Consider the following 13,637-nt stretch of genomic DNA (forward strand, 5'->3'; position numbering starts at 1 on the left):
CCACAATGACACACCTACTCCAACAAGGCTACACCTCCTAATAGTGCCACTCCCTGGGTCAAGCATATACAAAACATCATAGTAGTAAAAATGGCTTAATTTTTACAGCTTTATATAAGTTCTAGTTTCTCTACAATTGGTACTCAGAAGTTCAAGAATCAGAAAAAGACTAAAAAATGTAGATGGTGCATGTCCCATTGTAGCAGTGTTGACAGATCTGAGTCCCACTTCTCCTGCCCCAACCCCACTGATACCAGTCAATACAGCATGGAAGAGAGAGAGCCCAGTGAGGGATCAGAAAAAGGAAACTGAAAACACACAGCACTTTGCAGATCCTCTTCCGAGGACTCTACACATATTACTCCCTTGATTATTTCTACAACTCCACAAGGAGGTAGTTGGCAGCTCCATTCTTCAGATAAGGAAACTGAGGCACAGAGAAACTATAAACTCCAGAGACTGCATGGCTATGAAGTGGCATGGCCTAGATGCAAACCTTGGCAATGTGACCAGACCTAGATCTGGATTGCCCTGCCACACAAACTCATTCCATCAGCCATACATGAGTGGCCCGAGGACGTTATCTGAAAATGTTAGATTTTGCAACTAGGAGAAACAGATGAAGTCCTTACTGAGTGTGTATTATTGATATAAACACAGCCATGATAAAGACCCCAATGCCTCAGACCCATGGCAAAGTCTGTCCCAAGTATAGATGTTGATAGTGTATCTAGAAAGTACCAGCCTAGCTCCCTCCTCCCAGATGACTTAGCTTGAGACTGCTCCTTACAGAGACCATGATACAGCACGGCACTTACTTCCCGGACATCCACACAGCACTGGAGATTGTAAGACATCTAGAGATAACATAAGCTTACAATGTGTAGGTTGCACACAAATGTCAAATACAGCCTCGGCTTTCTCATATCCATGGGTCCCTGGAAGCACCTTCTGGAGAGACCATGTGTGACGGTAAGATACACAACCAATTCAATGGCCTCTGATCAGAACCACTCCTTTGGTTGGGGTAGCTGTCACCTATCAGATGAATAACAAATGAGTCGTATGCCATCTGGCCATTGGCACCTTGCCCTCTTACTTACCTGTTTAGTCCATGGACACAGGCCAGGGTCCTTTTTTGTAACCATGAACTTACAATAAGGACCAGGGAAAGTGGTAGCCTGGAAGAGAGTCTTCTTGTGGCCAAAGTTGAGCTGGGCCTGGTGTTTATCTCTCTCAACTCTGCCCACCAGTAAGACAGGAAGGCCTGCTGAACACTATTCTACATATAGAGAATTTAAGCCTCAGGAGAATGAGAATGTGCCCAAAGGACGTCATGTAGGCACCTCTTTCTCAAGTGGCACACCACATAACATGCTGGCACAGTCCTGTATTTGCTTGGGTACCTGAGGCATGTGGGCTGCACTCTGAGCCTAGACTTCTCACATATGAGAACAGCACTGCTGAGTTCAGTGAGTGGAGATGGACTCTCTGTGTGGAAGCTGCTGTCAACAACTATACCCATCTGTCAGCTCTATTGCTCCTGTCATAAAGTGACTATGTGGTCAGTGGCTGGCTCTTGCCTGCCCACTATATTTTCCCCAGTCTTCTGTGATGCTAAACTAATTTTCTTTTGGGAAATTATCCCTTTCTAACTATGTTAATATGGGATTCTTCACCTGACTCTTGTGACCCAGCTGGTAGGTCTTAGTCTGGACACTAAACTTGGCTGACCTCCTGGTCCTTCTGTTAGAACTGCTGACAGTGAAGGAAGGCACTGTCAGAAAGGAGGGGGGCACCACTTTCTCAGGGCTACAAGTTAGGTACTGTTCCAAGTTCCCAGTTCCCTGTGAGGCTGCTGCAGCTTCCATCACCATCCTACACGTGAAACAACTAAGGCTCCATGCTGTTTACTACCCAGGCTCTGACTCTAGTCCCTGAACCACACTAACTGGCTTTATGCAGTAAGCCTGGGGTGGCTGGCAGCCACCTTATTACATCAGAGAATTGTCTGCATGAAGAGTGCATGGCCATGGGAAAAGGAGAAGTCCAGAGTCTAAATACTTGGATCCAGTTATACCTATTTGTGTTGGCTAGTTTTATAGCACCTTGACACAAGCTAGAGTCCTTTTGGGAAGAGGGAATCTCTCAACTGAGAAAATGTCCCAACTAGACTGGCCTGTGCTGCAAGGTTTTTGTTTGTTTTATTCTTTTTAATTTCTTTTAGTTATTTGCTATTTGTTTTGTTTGTGGTGGTGGTGGCGGTGGCAGTGGTGGTGGTGTTTGATATAGAAGGGCCTAGTCTATAATAGGTATACCACCCCTGGGCACCATAAAAAAGCAGGCTGGGCAAGCTATGGAAGCAAGGCAGAAAGCGCATTCCTCCATGACCTCTGCATCAGTTCCTGCCACCTCTAGGTTCCTGCCCTGACTGCCTTCAATAATGAACTGTGAGATGTAAGAGTAAGGGAAATAAACCCTCTCCACCCCAAGTTGCTTTTCGTCATAGTGTTTCCTCACAGAAACAGAAACAATAATGCAGGCACTGATGTTGCTTACCTCTGAAGTTTTCAGCAATATGATGCTACAATTTCCCCTTTTAAGATGAAGCTAGGAGAGGACTTCTATTGCTTCTGCAGTGCCCCAGTCCATAGACTGTGGATCCTAGTAAAGCTGAGGCCACTGGCTTTTGCCAGACCTAGATGACCAGACAGCTAGCAACACAGAGGGGAGGGGCAGTGCTGCCATGTCGGTGGCAGCAGGAATGGGCTGCTGTGGCTGCTGCCCAGCCTGCAGCAGGGTTTCTTGCACCCTGAAAACATCATTCCTGAGACACTTGCAGGTCCCACCCTTCTTTAGATGATGCCATTCCCTTTTCTAATTCCATTCTATATTCCACACATGGCTTTTTCTTTCCCACGTGGAGGGAGGAGGCAAGCGTTAAAGGCAATTTCATGCCTCAGATAGGAGGATAGAGGAGACTTTGATGATGTTCTGTACAAGGGCACATTGCCTATCCAAAACAGCTTCTTTCTGTTCAGAAATTGCAGCTCTCTGAGGAGTTTTTTCCTAGAGTTTAATCTTGTGCTGGAAGCTAAGCTGATACCAGAAAGGTTTTAGACATGTCAATCTTCTTCCCGGCATTTTATCAGAAATTGATTCTTTTTACTGTTTGGCATGAGTCTTGGCCTTGCCCTTGTTAAACTGGGGTTTTGAAGGCTGGGTTTGAAGACATATCTCCTGTAGCTCCCAGGGGTCTCAGGGCAGTTGGGGATTCAAAAGTAAGGAAAGTCCTACAGGAAGGATTATGGCTGCCCTCTGATAGCATTACATGGTAACAAACACTAGACTTGTCTGTGTTCAGCAGTTTCCTGAAAACATTTCTACTCTGTCTCTTGGCTTTGAAACAATTTTTTGCATCTATCTATCTATCTATCTATCTATCTATCTATCTATCTATCTATCTAATCTATTTTATCTAATCTATCTATCTATCTATCTATCTATCTATAGTGTGTGTGTGTGTGTGTGTGTGTGTGTGTTTGTGTGTGTGAGTAGTAGTAGTAGTAGTAGTAGTAGGTCACAGGATAACTTGTGGTATCTCTCTACCATATGGGTCCCAGAGATTGAAGTCAGGTCATCAAGACTGGTCATGAGTGCCTTTACCCATCTGGTCAGCCAGGCCTCTTGGCTTTAAAGGCATTTGTCTTCCACATATACTCCTTTGCCTCTACAAGCCCTAAATTATAATCTTCAATATCTATGGAGTTCCTGGGATGTATAATACACCTACAGAATACTTACCGCAACCCTATGGCACCAGTTCTGAATTACCCCCACCCTTGAGAGGACGATGTGGAGTCGCAGAGACTGAGCCACCTGAATGAGACTGAGCCTAGGAACTGGAGTTGCTCGCTGCAGTGGTCACAGGCTTCCTACCTTGCTGCATAACTTGCTTGCCCAGTTTTAAAGTCCCAAGGTACCACTGCTAGTAGCCAGTCAGCCAATTTCTCAAAGCCTACAGAGACCAAGACCTCATGGCATAGAAAGGCAGACAATGCTAATTTCACCCTGGGAAAGCATTTGGCAGTTGAATCCAAAATGGATTTCATTCTTCTCTGCCCAGAAATCTGAACTAAAAGGTTTCATTCCCATAAAAGCGCACATTTGGAGAGCTGACTGCCACAGCTCTAGTGCCTCAGCATGCACTCTCCTGTCCTTCTTAAGTGCTTTCTTCTTCCTCCTCCTCCTCCTCTTTCTTTCTCCTCCTCCTCTTTTACTTCTTTTTACACTATTGATCAAACCTAGAGTTTTGTACATGCTAAACAAGCACTCTATCTACCACTGAGCCCAAACATGTTCTTTTTCTTCAAAGACAAGATTATAGGAGGGATGGCTCAGTTACCAGAAGGCCAAGCTACAAGGACACTGAGACTTACATCAGAGAAGGAAGAAGGCTGTGTGTGCTGCTGGATGGTTAGTATCACTGAAAACCTACAAGAATCACCACTCTCACTGAGCTAAGAGCTAAATGGCTCTCAAATTTGAGTATCTAGACACACCTGCAAGTCCTTCTCAGACAAACTTCCCTGCTGCCACCAGATGAGGAGCCTGGGGAAGCCTGGAGTGGCCCATATGATGCAAGCACTGTTGCCAAAGCCTGCCACCTTTGATTCCGGCCAGCACTCTAGAGATGGTCAGCAGCCAACATCTCTGCCCTTCAAGTACTATTAGCAGATGACTGGGAACACTGCTTTCACTGATTCTAGTTTAAGGACTTCACCTTGGGCTGCTTTTGTACATGTGTAGGAAATTTCTGCTTTAGATTATCTCTTAACGTATTTTTACTGTAGTAAGAGCCATTAATAGCCTAGACAGTCACTACTGGGAACTAGTAGTACACTCACGGCATTTCTTATACCCAAATCCAATCTGAGCTAACACATAATGTGCAGACTGCATTTACCCTACTTGGTATGTTATTCATGCTTCCCTATGCATATGTGAATGTGCTGTATCACAGGGTATTTCTACAGGACCTACTGGGACACCATTCCTTTCCAGATGTAAGAAAATGAAACACATTTATCTCCAAAGTTTCAAATAAAGGATGATGTTCTGGTACATCTGTGGTGACACAGAAAGACGCCATAAAAAGAACAAAGGCAGTCCATGTGTTCTGCCACAGGAGTCTTCCAAGATGGGTTAGGTGTAAGAAGAAAGGAGAGAGACTGGGTGGGGAAGGAGAGCGAGACCGCTGGAGTTGGGACTTAGTGAAGATGCTGGAGGTCATGGGAATGGTCAATAGCACCACAATTTAATAAAAGAAAGACATTCCTCATTTATGGACCATTACCTGGAAATGTAACCTAAAATGAACCCTTTCCTCCTCTAAAAACAGCACAACAGGAGGAGAAATCAGACTATATCACATACTATCATGCTACCACAAACGAGCTATTTGGGTTTCTTTACTGTACCCATTTTCACTAGGGAAACAGTTCAATTAATTAGTATAGAGCTTGCCTTGAAAGCCCAAGGACCTGAGTTCAATCCCTAGAACCTGATTTTAAAAAAAAAATTAGACAGCCAGGTGTGGTAGCACAGATTTGCAATCTCAGTGCTGGGCAGGTGACAGGCAGCTATCTGGTACTCTCTGGCTGAATTGGTGGAATCCAGAACAATGGGAAACTGTCTCAAAAAAAAAAAAAAAAAAGATGGCCAGAAGCTCAGGAGCATGACTCATGACACGCAAGCACATGCTCACAAATGTACACATAGTACCCATCTGCACACGAAAACCAAGGAGAGAGAGTAGGAGGGTGGAAATACCTATGGCTACTAGCTGGAAGGACACATAAGTGGTTTTGTCTTGGAAAGGAAACTGAGGACTGCTATCAGGAACATAGCTAACCTTCAACTATTTCTTTTTTATTGCTGTGTTGTAGACAGAACTTAGGACCTCAGGCATATTAGCTAAGTGCTCTGCAATACGGCCACATTCCCAGCCCCTTCTTCCAAATATCCTCAGCATTGATTGGAAGGCTGGTCCTACTCCCTGGCCTCTGAATGGGGCTCCTAGATAGGAAGAGTGTGTGAGAGCAACGAGTGGGAGTAGGAGCCTACCCTTGGTGGCACACTAACATGACAGAGGGGGCTAGTTCCTGAAATCCAGGTATCTTCTGCTTTGCCTGAGAAAAGAGCCTTCTTTAACCCTGTACCCAGAGGAATAGGGTGTAAGAGTGTGCATGCATGTAGAAGCAGGCAAGCTTAAGGCTTCTAAATGGGACAGCTAAATGGCTTTTACAGTCCTTTACAAAGTGAGCTCACAGATGAGTGGTTTTTAGAATCTCCAATCAACTGCAAAAGATGGCAGTCCATTATTACAAGAGGTTCATGGAGTGGTTAAGAGCAGAAGCCCAGGAGGTAACCTAAATAGGGCTCACTTACCTGGGGACACCCATCCAAGAAGTAGGAAGGCTGGAGTTCACCTAAAGCCTAGCCTGAGCCAGGAGGACCCCTGGAGGAAGAAGGGTAACTGGGTTTTCTCTCTGTTGACATGTACACAGTAGACAGCCAAATATTCGTGGGACTCTATGGAGCAAATGCCACTGCAATTGAACTAGGTAGCTACACTGCAAACTAGCTCTCCCTGGAGAACAGTGTCAAAGTGAGAGGGCTCAGTGCCAGAGGTCTCTGCTCTGGAACCTACACTACGGCCTTCAATGCACACAGAGGCTCTAACTCACAGAGCTGCAGGGGATCCCATGCAGCAAGAGGACATGTCCCCCAGCACCATGTGCCCTGGTTAGCAGTGTGCACACTGAGAGATGGGAGGGTTAGGTTAGATGGTGAATAAAATTCAGTCTCTCCTCTGGGATTTTCTCTCACTTTTTTCTTAAGCACTATATGACAAATTTGCTTCCTAATGATTTTTGAGTAAACTACAATGGCCACAATTTCAAAATCATTAATAATTCATGAGCAGAGACCATAAACACTACATAATCTCTACAGGCAGGAACCATGAATACTTGTTAGAGGCAAGGCCAAGAATATTTTTACCAACTGAACTGAAAGCAATTGCTGTTGCAAAGCAACCGTCAAGGGACAGTTCAGAGCCAACTGTGCCCTTTCCAGTACCTCGGCTCAGCCTGCTCTAGCAGGCAGCCCTTTCTTCCTCTGGAACCTAGCAGTTGAATATGTGTCCTTCTGTGCTGCCCATCAGTCTCTGTCTGGACCTGTCTCTGTGGTAGCTGGAGTCAGTGGTGGCTGAGGGACTGGGTGCCAGGCAGGCTGTGAACAGTCCACAGGGAACCCATGATCAGCTGCCTCACACTCTGAAAAACCATTCTCATCCTCAGCTGCATGTGTGCACTGCTAGCAGTTAACAAATTCAGATGTCTGGATCCGCACCCAGAGCAGAAGAGCTAAAAACTGCCAGTTAGGCCATGACACAACCCTGTAATCCCAGGACTCTGGAAGCAGAAGTGAGAAGATCACAGGTTCAAAGGCTGGAGAGATGGCTCGGTGAATAAATTATTTCCTCACAAGTGGGAGGACATAATTCAGATTACCCAGAACCAACACAAAAACCTGGCAGGAGTGGCAACCACCTATAAAATCCCAGTACCTGGGAGGCAGAGACAGAGGATCCCTGGAGCAAACTGGCTAGCCAGACTAGATGGACTAGACGAACGTGGAGTTTAGGGAGAGACCCTGTCGTTATAAAATGAAGAACAACAATAATCAAGTAACGCACTTGACTTTAAGTTTGGGCCTCCACACACTTGCATATACTCACCCATATACATACCATACATATACACAGGAAAAGAGGGGAAACAGGAGAAAAGGGGGGAGACAGACAGACAGACAGAATGACCTGTAGTAGGGCATAAGTCACACAGCACTACTTTGGGCTAAAGGGGACCTGGCAAGCTCAGTGGGACCCACACACAGCCCTCACTGTGCCAGCCCATGACCCCACATAGGCACAGTCCCCATCCGACCCAGGGGGAAACTACATTCTCACCCTCTGGGGATAGAATAGCCCACAGAAAAGGAACAGGACAAGTGTCCCCAGCTGCTTGTTCCAACCAACCTTGACAAAGAGACAGCGTGTCTTTTCCTTACCTTTCATGGTGACATGGCTTAATCTATGGCTGGCCATCTGCATAAGGCACACAGTGCTACCAAGTAGTGATGGGAGGCTACAGAAAAGCAGGGTAGGAGAGGGCAAGGTCAGGGGATCAGGGAGTCCCCTAAGTCAGCAATGTGCGATTAGTGTAGTTCTCTGATTTTCTAGCCAGTTGAAACAGTCAGCCAGTAGCCCTTCTTCACAGGGCCTAAAGCCAACTTAAATATCTTTAGAATTAAACCTGGGCATTGAGATAAACAGCTTCCTGTTTCGTTTTTCACTTCAAGCACTTTTTAGCAGAGAAATGATCTGAAATTCTCTCAGGCAATTGGCACAATGGAGATGCTGAGAAAGTGGCAATTAGGAGGTTCTGTTGCTAAGAGAGGGCAGAGGAGGAAAGAATACAAGCTCGACTTATTCCTTACATCCCACCCTCTCTCAGGAACATGGGACTTGATCAAAGAGCCCCGTGGAAACATATGGTCCTCATGCCGCTTCCACCCACCTAGGCTCTAAAGGTCTTCTGTTTTCTTTAATCATGTCTCTCTGACTTTGACCGTGTTGTTTCCTTGAACTAAATAACTCCTACTCATTCTTTAAGCGGCAGCCTGTCTATCACCTTTTCTGCAAAGTCTTCTTTCATGTTTCCTTAGACAAGGTCTTGCTATACATGCTAGGCCGAACTTGAACTTCAAGTCATCCTTCCTTGGCTTTTCAAGAGTGGAAATTTTAGGCCTATCCACACAGCTCTTGAAAAGTCCATCTTTTTTTCTTCTTTCCTCTATTTCTTCCTTCCTCTCTCCCTTCCTTCCAATTAATTTTATTTCTAATTGTGTTTATGTGTGTGCCTGTGTGGGTATGTGCATGTTAGTGCAAACATCTGGGGAAGCCAGGGAAGAGTGTCAGCTCTGCAGCTGGAGTTGCAGGTGGTTGTAAAGCACTTGTGTAGATGCTGGGAGCCCAACTCTAGTTCTTTGGAAGATCAATGCATTCAATTAACTGCTGATGCCATCAAGCCCAGCAAGCTTCTTGACACTTCAGATAGGGTTGGGGGAGCCCTGTGAGCCCACGTTCTCTGCCTATGATAGTTTCTCCCACTGCAGTGCAATGGTCTAGGGGCACTTGTCTTCCACATATAGCAGCAGCTGTCACACACCATTCCTCAGTCCCACTGAGATCCTGAGCTTTCAAGAATTGCCAAGTACTATGCAGGAGCGAGTCCTTGGGCTCAGTTAGGGTCACAAAGGTTAGGGTCACAATCAAAAAGATAAGAAGTAAGACCTGGTCCTAGTTGTGGTGGCACACACCTGTAATTCCAGAACTTAAGAGGAAGAGGAGGGTCTCTAGTACAAGGTCAGCCTGGGCTATATTGCAAGTTCTAGACTATTTAACTATTTGGGTTGAGAGCTCTTGTCTTGGGGAGAGAGGGGCAGCCAATCCCCCCATCCTGTTCCCTCTGTTTATTTTCCCCACTCTTAAACCTGGCCTGCCCCATGGCTTGCTTTGAAGCTCCTAGACCCAGCTGAGCTTGAAAAACAACCTTTTATTCTTAGAAGAAGTGTCAGAAGTGACCCGTACCCTTTGGAAACCCAAGACTCAGGAGTTCTTGCAGCTGGCACTCCATCCTTAGACCCTGGAAATTCCATGTGAGCAAACCTTATTGTTTGCAGAAAGAGACAGCATGTGGAGTGTGAGGCACCTTGCCTGGCACACAGCAAGCTCTGCAGACGCAACTGAGCCCTAGTTGAGAGCAGAAGAGCCTGAACTATAAGCAAGAACCCAAAAGAAGGCCAGGTTGCTGACCACGGACTCAGGAACTAAATGTACAGCTGTTGTTCTAAGTGGCTAAAATCTGGAGTGAGTGTCACAGCAAGCCAGCTGATGTGCTCCACAAAAGATCATTGTTACAAGTGACAATGGGTTGACAAGTCCAGCAGCCAGCTCTCACTTGGCCCAGGACTCCCAGAGCGCCTGTTTACACCAGGCTCTTGCAAACAGCAGTGGGTGTCTTACCTCCTTCCTCTCCTGAGAGCAGGACCGGCTTCTCTCCACCTTCCGCAGGGCCTGACCTGTAGCAGTTCAAAAGCAGAAGCAGAGATTAAGGCTGCTTGGGAACAACTAGTTTATCACTGCAAAAGCTTTTTATTTGCAAACTGAAAAGACAGGACCAATCATAATGAGATGATTCTAAGAAAACGCAGCCTGTTATTATAATAGGAAAATGGCACACTTTTGAAATGGACCAACGGCAAGGAAAATGGTAATTCACACACAGTATTTGACTATAATGAACAAAGCCCCAGCCCTTTAATCTGGGCCATTATCTGCACTCTGAAAGGGCCAAGGGACTGTAGTTTTCCCTGTCGAATTACATTTCTATTAAATTGTTTGGAATTACATAAAACACCTTCCATAAAAATGCCTTCTGCCATACGCATAGCCATAAACTTAGGTGGGTGCATTCTGAGGGCTGCACCAAGCCGGGACTCACAGCTCAGGTGATGTGCCAAAGTGAATTAGCGGTAATCACATGCGCTTCACATAATGGGCAATTTGGGAGAAAATCGTTGCTTTTCTCAGAACGCCTTAGACTAGCATTTGAAGGTATGTGTAAATTCAGGAGGCATCATATCCTGCAGATGTGTCCTTCCAAAAGCATGTTTTCTCACCTATGATGGGAGTGTCCACTAGAAAAGCTGTTAACAGACTGCTTTTGTATTAAAATCTAAAACAGAAAGATACTGTATGTTGTTAGTGTACCTACCAAACTGCCCCACTTGACTCCCAAGTGGCTATGATTGCCACAACCACATGTCCTATCGGATAAGAGAGCTCAGAAGGCAGAACCAAAAAGGCACAGTAGCAGAGAAAAAGATGGGATCCAAGTCTCATCTAATAGTTAAATTTTTTTATGTTATCTGCTTCTAAAGTTGGGTCCTGAATGTCCATATGGCATCTTCGAGCTTTTAGGAGCAGGACCCAAGTGTAGGAAGTAGGGGCTTGGCCTTTGCACGTTACATGCACACCTGGTTCTGGCCCCCGACCCCCCCTTCTCTGCCTCCTGGCACATACATGGTATGGGACTAGGCAAGGTTCCTTGGGAGAATACAGCTAGACAAAGCAAGTTCTGTTTCCATGCCTCCTCTGACACACTGAACCTCAAAACTGTAAGCCAAAATTAAACCTTTCCTTTCGTAAGTTGTTGCTTTTAAGTATTTTGTTCCAGTAACAAGAAAAGCAATTGAGATGGTATGTGTTGAAGCCTTGGCCCCAGCTGATGTGGCTACTGGAAGGTAGCAACATTTTGAAGGTAGGTCCCTGTGCAGGGACATTAGGTCTTGTTGGGAACCCAGCCCTTTCTCCTCTTTCTTTGCTTCCTGGCCACCATGAAGTGAACAGCCCCCTCCAAATGTTCCCACCAAGTTGTTCCTACCACAGGCCCCAAAAAATGGACCAAGAGACTGTGAGTGCAAACAGACATTTCCTCTTATAATCAGTATTATAATCAGTACTGATATCCTCAAGTATTTGTTACAGTAACAGAGACCTGGCAACACATCAGCTCTGTTCACAATGACCCCTCATATAACCTTTTGTCCTTTCCTCTTTTCACAGTTCAAAGGTCTAGACCCCTGGGTAACCATGAACATAGATAGTAGCCCGTGCTCCAGATCCCAGTGTGTCCTCCCAGGGATGACACCAGCAGGATCCCAGTGTGTCCTCCCAGGGATGACACTCAGCAGAATCCCAGTGTGTCCTCCCAGGGATGACACTCAGCAGAATCCCAGTATGTCCTCCCAGGGATGACACTCAGCAGAATCCCAGTATGTCCTCCCAGGGATGACACTCAGCAGAATCCTAGCTCTGAATATTGAAGACTATCTGTTATATCATCCCGCTGGCCAGCCAAGGATCTGCTTGAAATCCACAGGCTGACAGTCAAAGTGTGGCTAAGGGCTTTTAGAGTGTTCTTTCCTGGTACTATCCCAGAATGTTAGGGTTTATGAAGCCATAATTATTAGACCAAGAACTAAATATCCTAATTCTTAGACCCTTGTCTCTATTTGGTTAACTTGATTTGTACATATGTATAAGGAAACCCTGTGGGGGAGGGGTGGGAGAGATGACAGGTGCCTATGAAGCCAGAACAACACCTGAAGCTGGAGTGATAGGTGGTTGTGGGCAGCTTGGTAGGGGTGCTGGGAATTTTGTTTGTGGGATACAAAAGAGAGGGGCCAGGCAGGGCTAATCCTGTTTGTGAGCTCTGAAGCGAAGCTGTGCATAGTCCTTGATCACCTGCCCCGGGACAGACAGACAGCAATGCTAGGATGTCAGGACAATAGAGAGTAATAGGAAACTTGAGCATGCTTTGTGATTCAAGGCACTCCCTTGAAGTTCTTCTGATCCTGTAAGTTTTCCTTTCCACCTTATGTCAAACTCTTTAGGATTCAGTGATTTTGAAGGATTGTAGAATAGGGACCGCAACATGGAGGGTCCATGGTAGAGAAGACTAGGGATATAGCCACCGACAAAGTACTCACATAACATGAGCAAGGCCCAGGCTTTATTCCCAGCACCACAACAACGATGATAAGAGAGGTTTCACGTGTAGAAGGTTATATGGGAAATCTGAACTTTCTGCTTAATTTTGATGTGAATATAAAATTGCCTTAAAAATAAGTTTATGGGCTATAGAGATGTCTCAGTGGCTAACAGCACATACTGCTTTTGCAGAGGACCCAAGTTCAATTCCCAGCACCCCTACCAAGCTGCCCACAACCACCTATCACTCCAGCTTCAGGTGTTGTTCTGGCTTCATAGGCACCTGTCATCTCTCCCACCCCTCCCCCACAGGGTTTCCTTATACATATGTACAAATCAAGTTAACCAAATAGAGACAAGGGTCTAAGAATTAGGATATTTAGTTCTTGGTCTAATAATTATGGCTTCATAAACCCTAACGTTCTGGGATAGTACCAGGAAAGAACACTCTAAAAGCCCTTAGCCACACTTTGACTGTCAGCCTGTGGATTTCAAGCAGATCCTTGGCTGGCCAGCGGGATGATATAACAGGTAGTCTAGTCTGTCCACACAAAGCAGACCCAAATGGATCTGAGCTTAAAGAGACTAAATGGGCTAGAGGCCAGGGATGCCAAAAGATCAAGATAGGTCCACATAGGTAAGAGTGCTAGCCCAGGGCAAGGCAAGAGCAAGAGGGCAGTTGGGGGGCCAACAAGGCAGCCTAGGACTGCTAAGGTCCTTCCTTCACCAGTCACACCAACTAAGATTCTGCTCTGGGAGAGCATAGAGCAATATGGAACCTTTGCAAAGTCCCAGGCTCTCTGGGGCATAGTTGTCTCCTGGATTGTGTTAAAGCTGGATGTGGTGACATATGCCTTTAATCTCAGCACTTGGAAGGTAGAGGTAGGCAGATTGCTGTGGGTTTGAGGCCAGCTAGAGCCACAAAGTGAGAAATAAATAGAATGAAATAAAGGTG

The 13,637-nt window shown here is 45.8% G+C and overlaps 1 protein-coding gene across 3 annotated transcripts in view; it reads right to left on the reverse strand.

Moving 5' to 3' along the window:
* Katnip (katanin interacting protein) overlaps positions 1-13,637 on the reverse strand; it is a 182,082-nt gene that overhangs the window by 150,832 nt on the left and 17,613 nt on the right. For 2 of the 3 annotated variants that reach the window (XM_052199602.1, XM_052199577.1), the window contains exon 2: positions 10,154-10,209. In XM_052199602.1, the coding sequence (XP_052055562.1) occupies positions 10,154-10,209 (56 nt within the window). Of the gene's footprint in view, positions 1-8,136; positions 8,214-10,153; positions 10,210-13,637 lie in introns of those variants that run through there. The other variant, XM_052199586.1, reaches the window with a different exon arrangement.

This window comes from Apodemus sylvaticus, chromosome 1, assembly GCF_947179515.1.
Source record: "Apodemus sylvaticus chromosome 1, mApoSyl1.1, whole genome shotgun sequence".
Classification (NCBI taxonomy): domain Eukaryota; kingdom Metazoa; phylum Chordata; class Mammalia; order Rodentia; family Muridae; genus Apodemus; species Apodemus sylvaticus.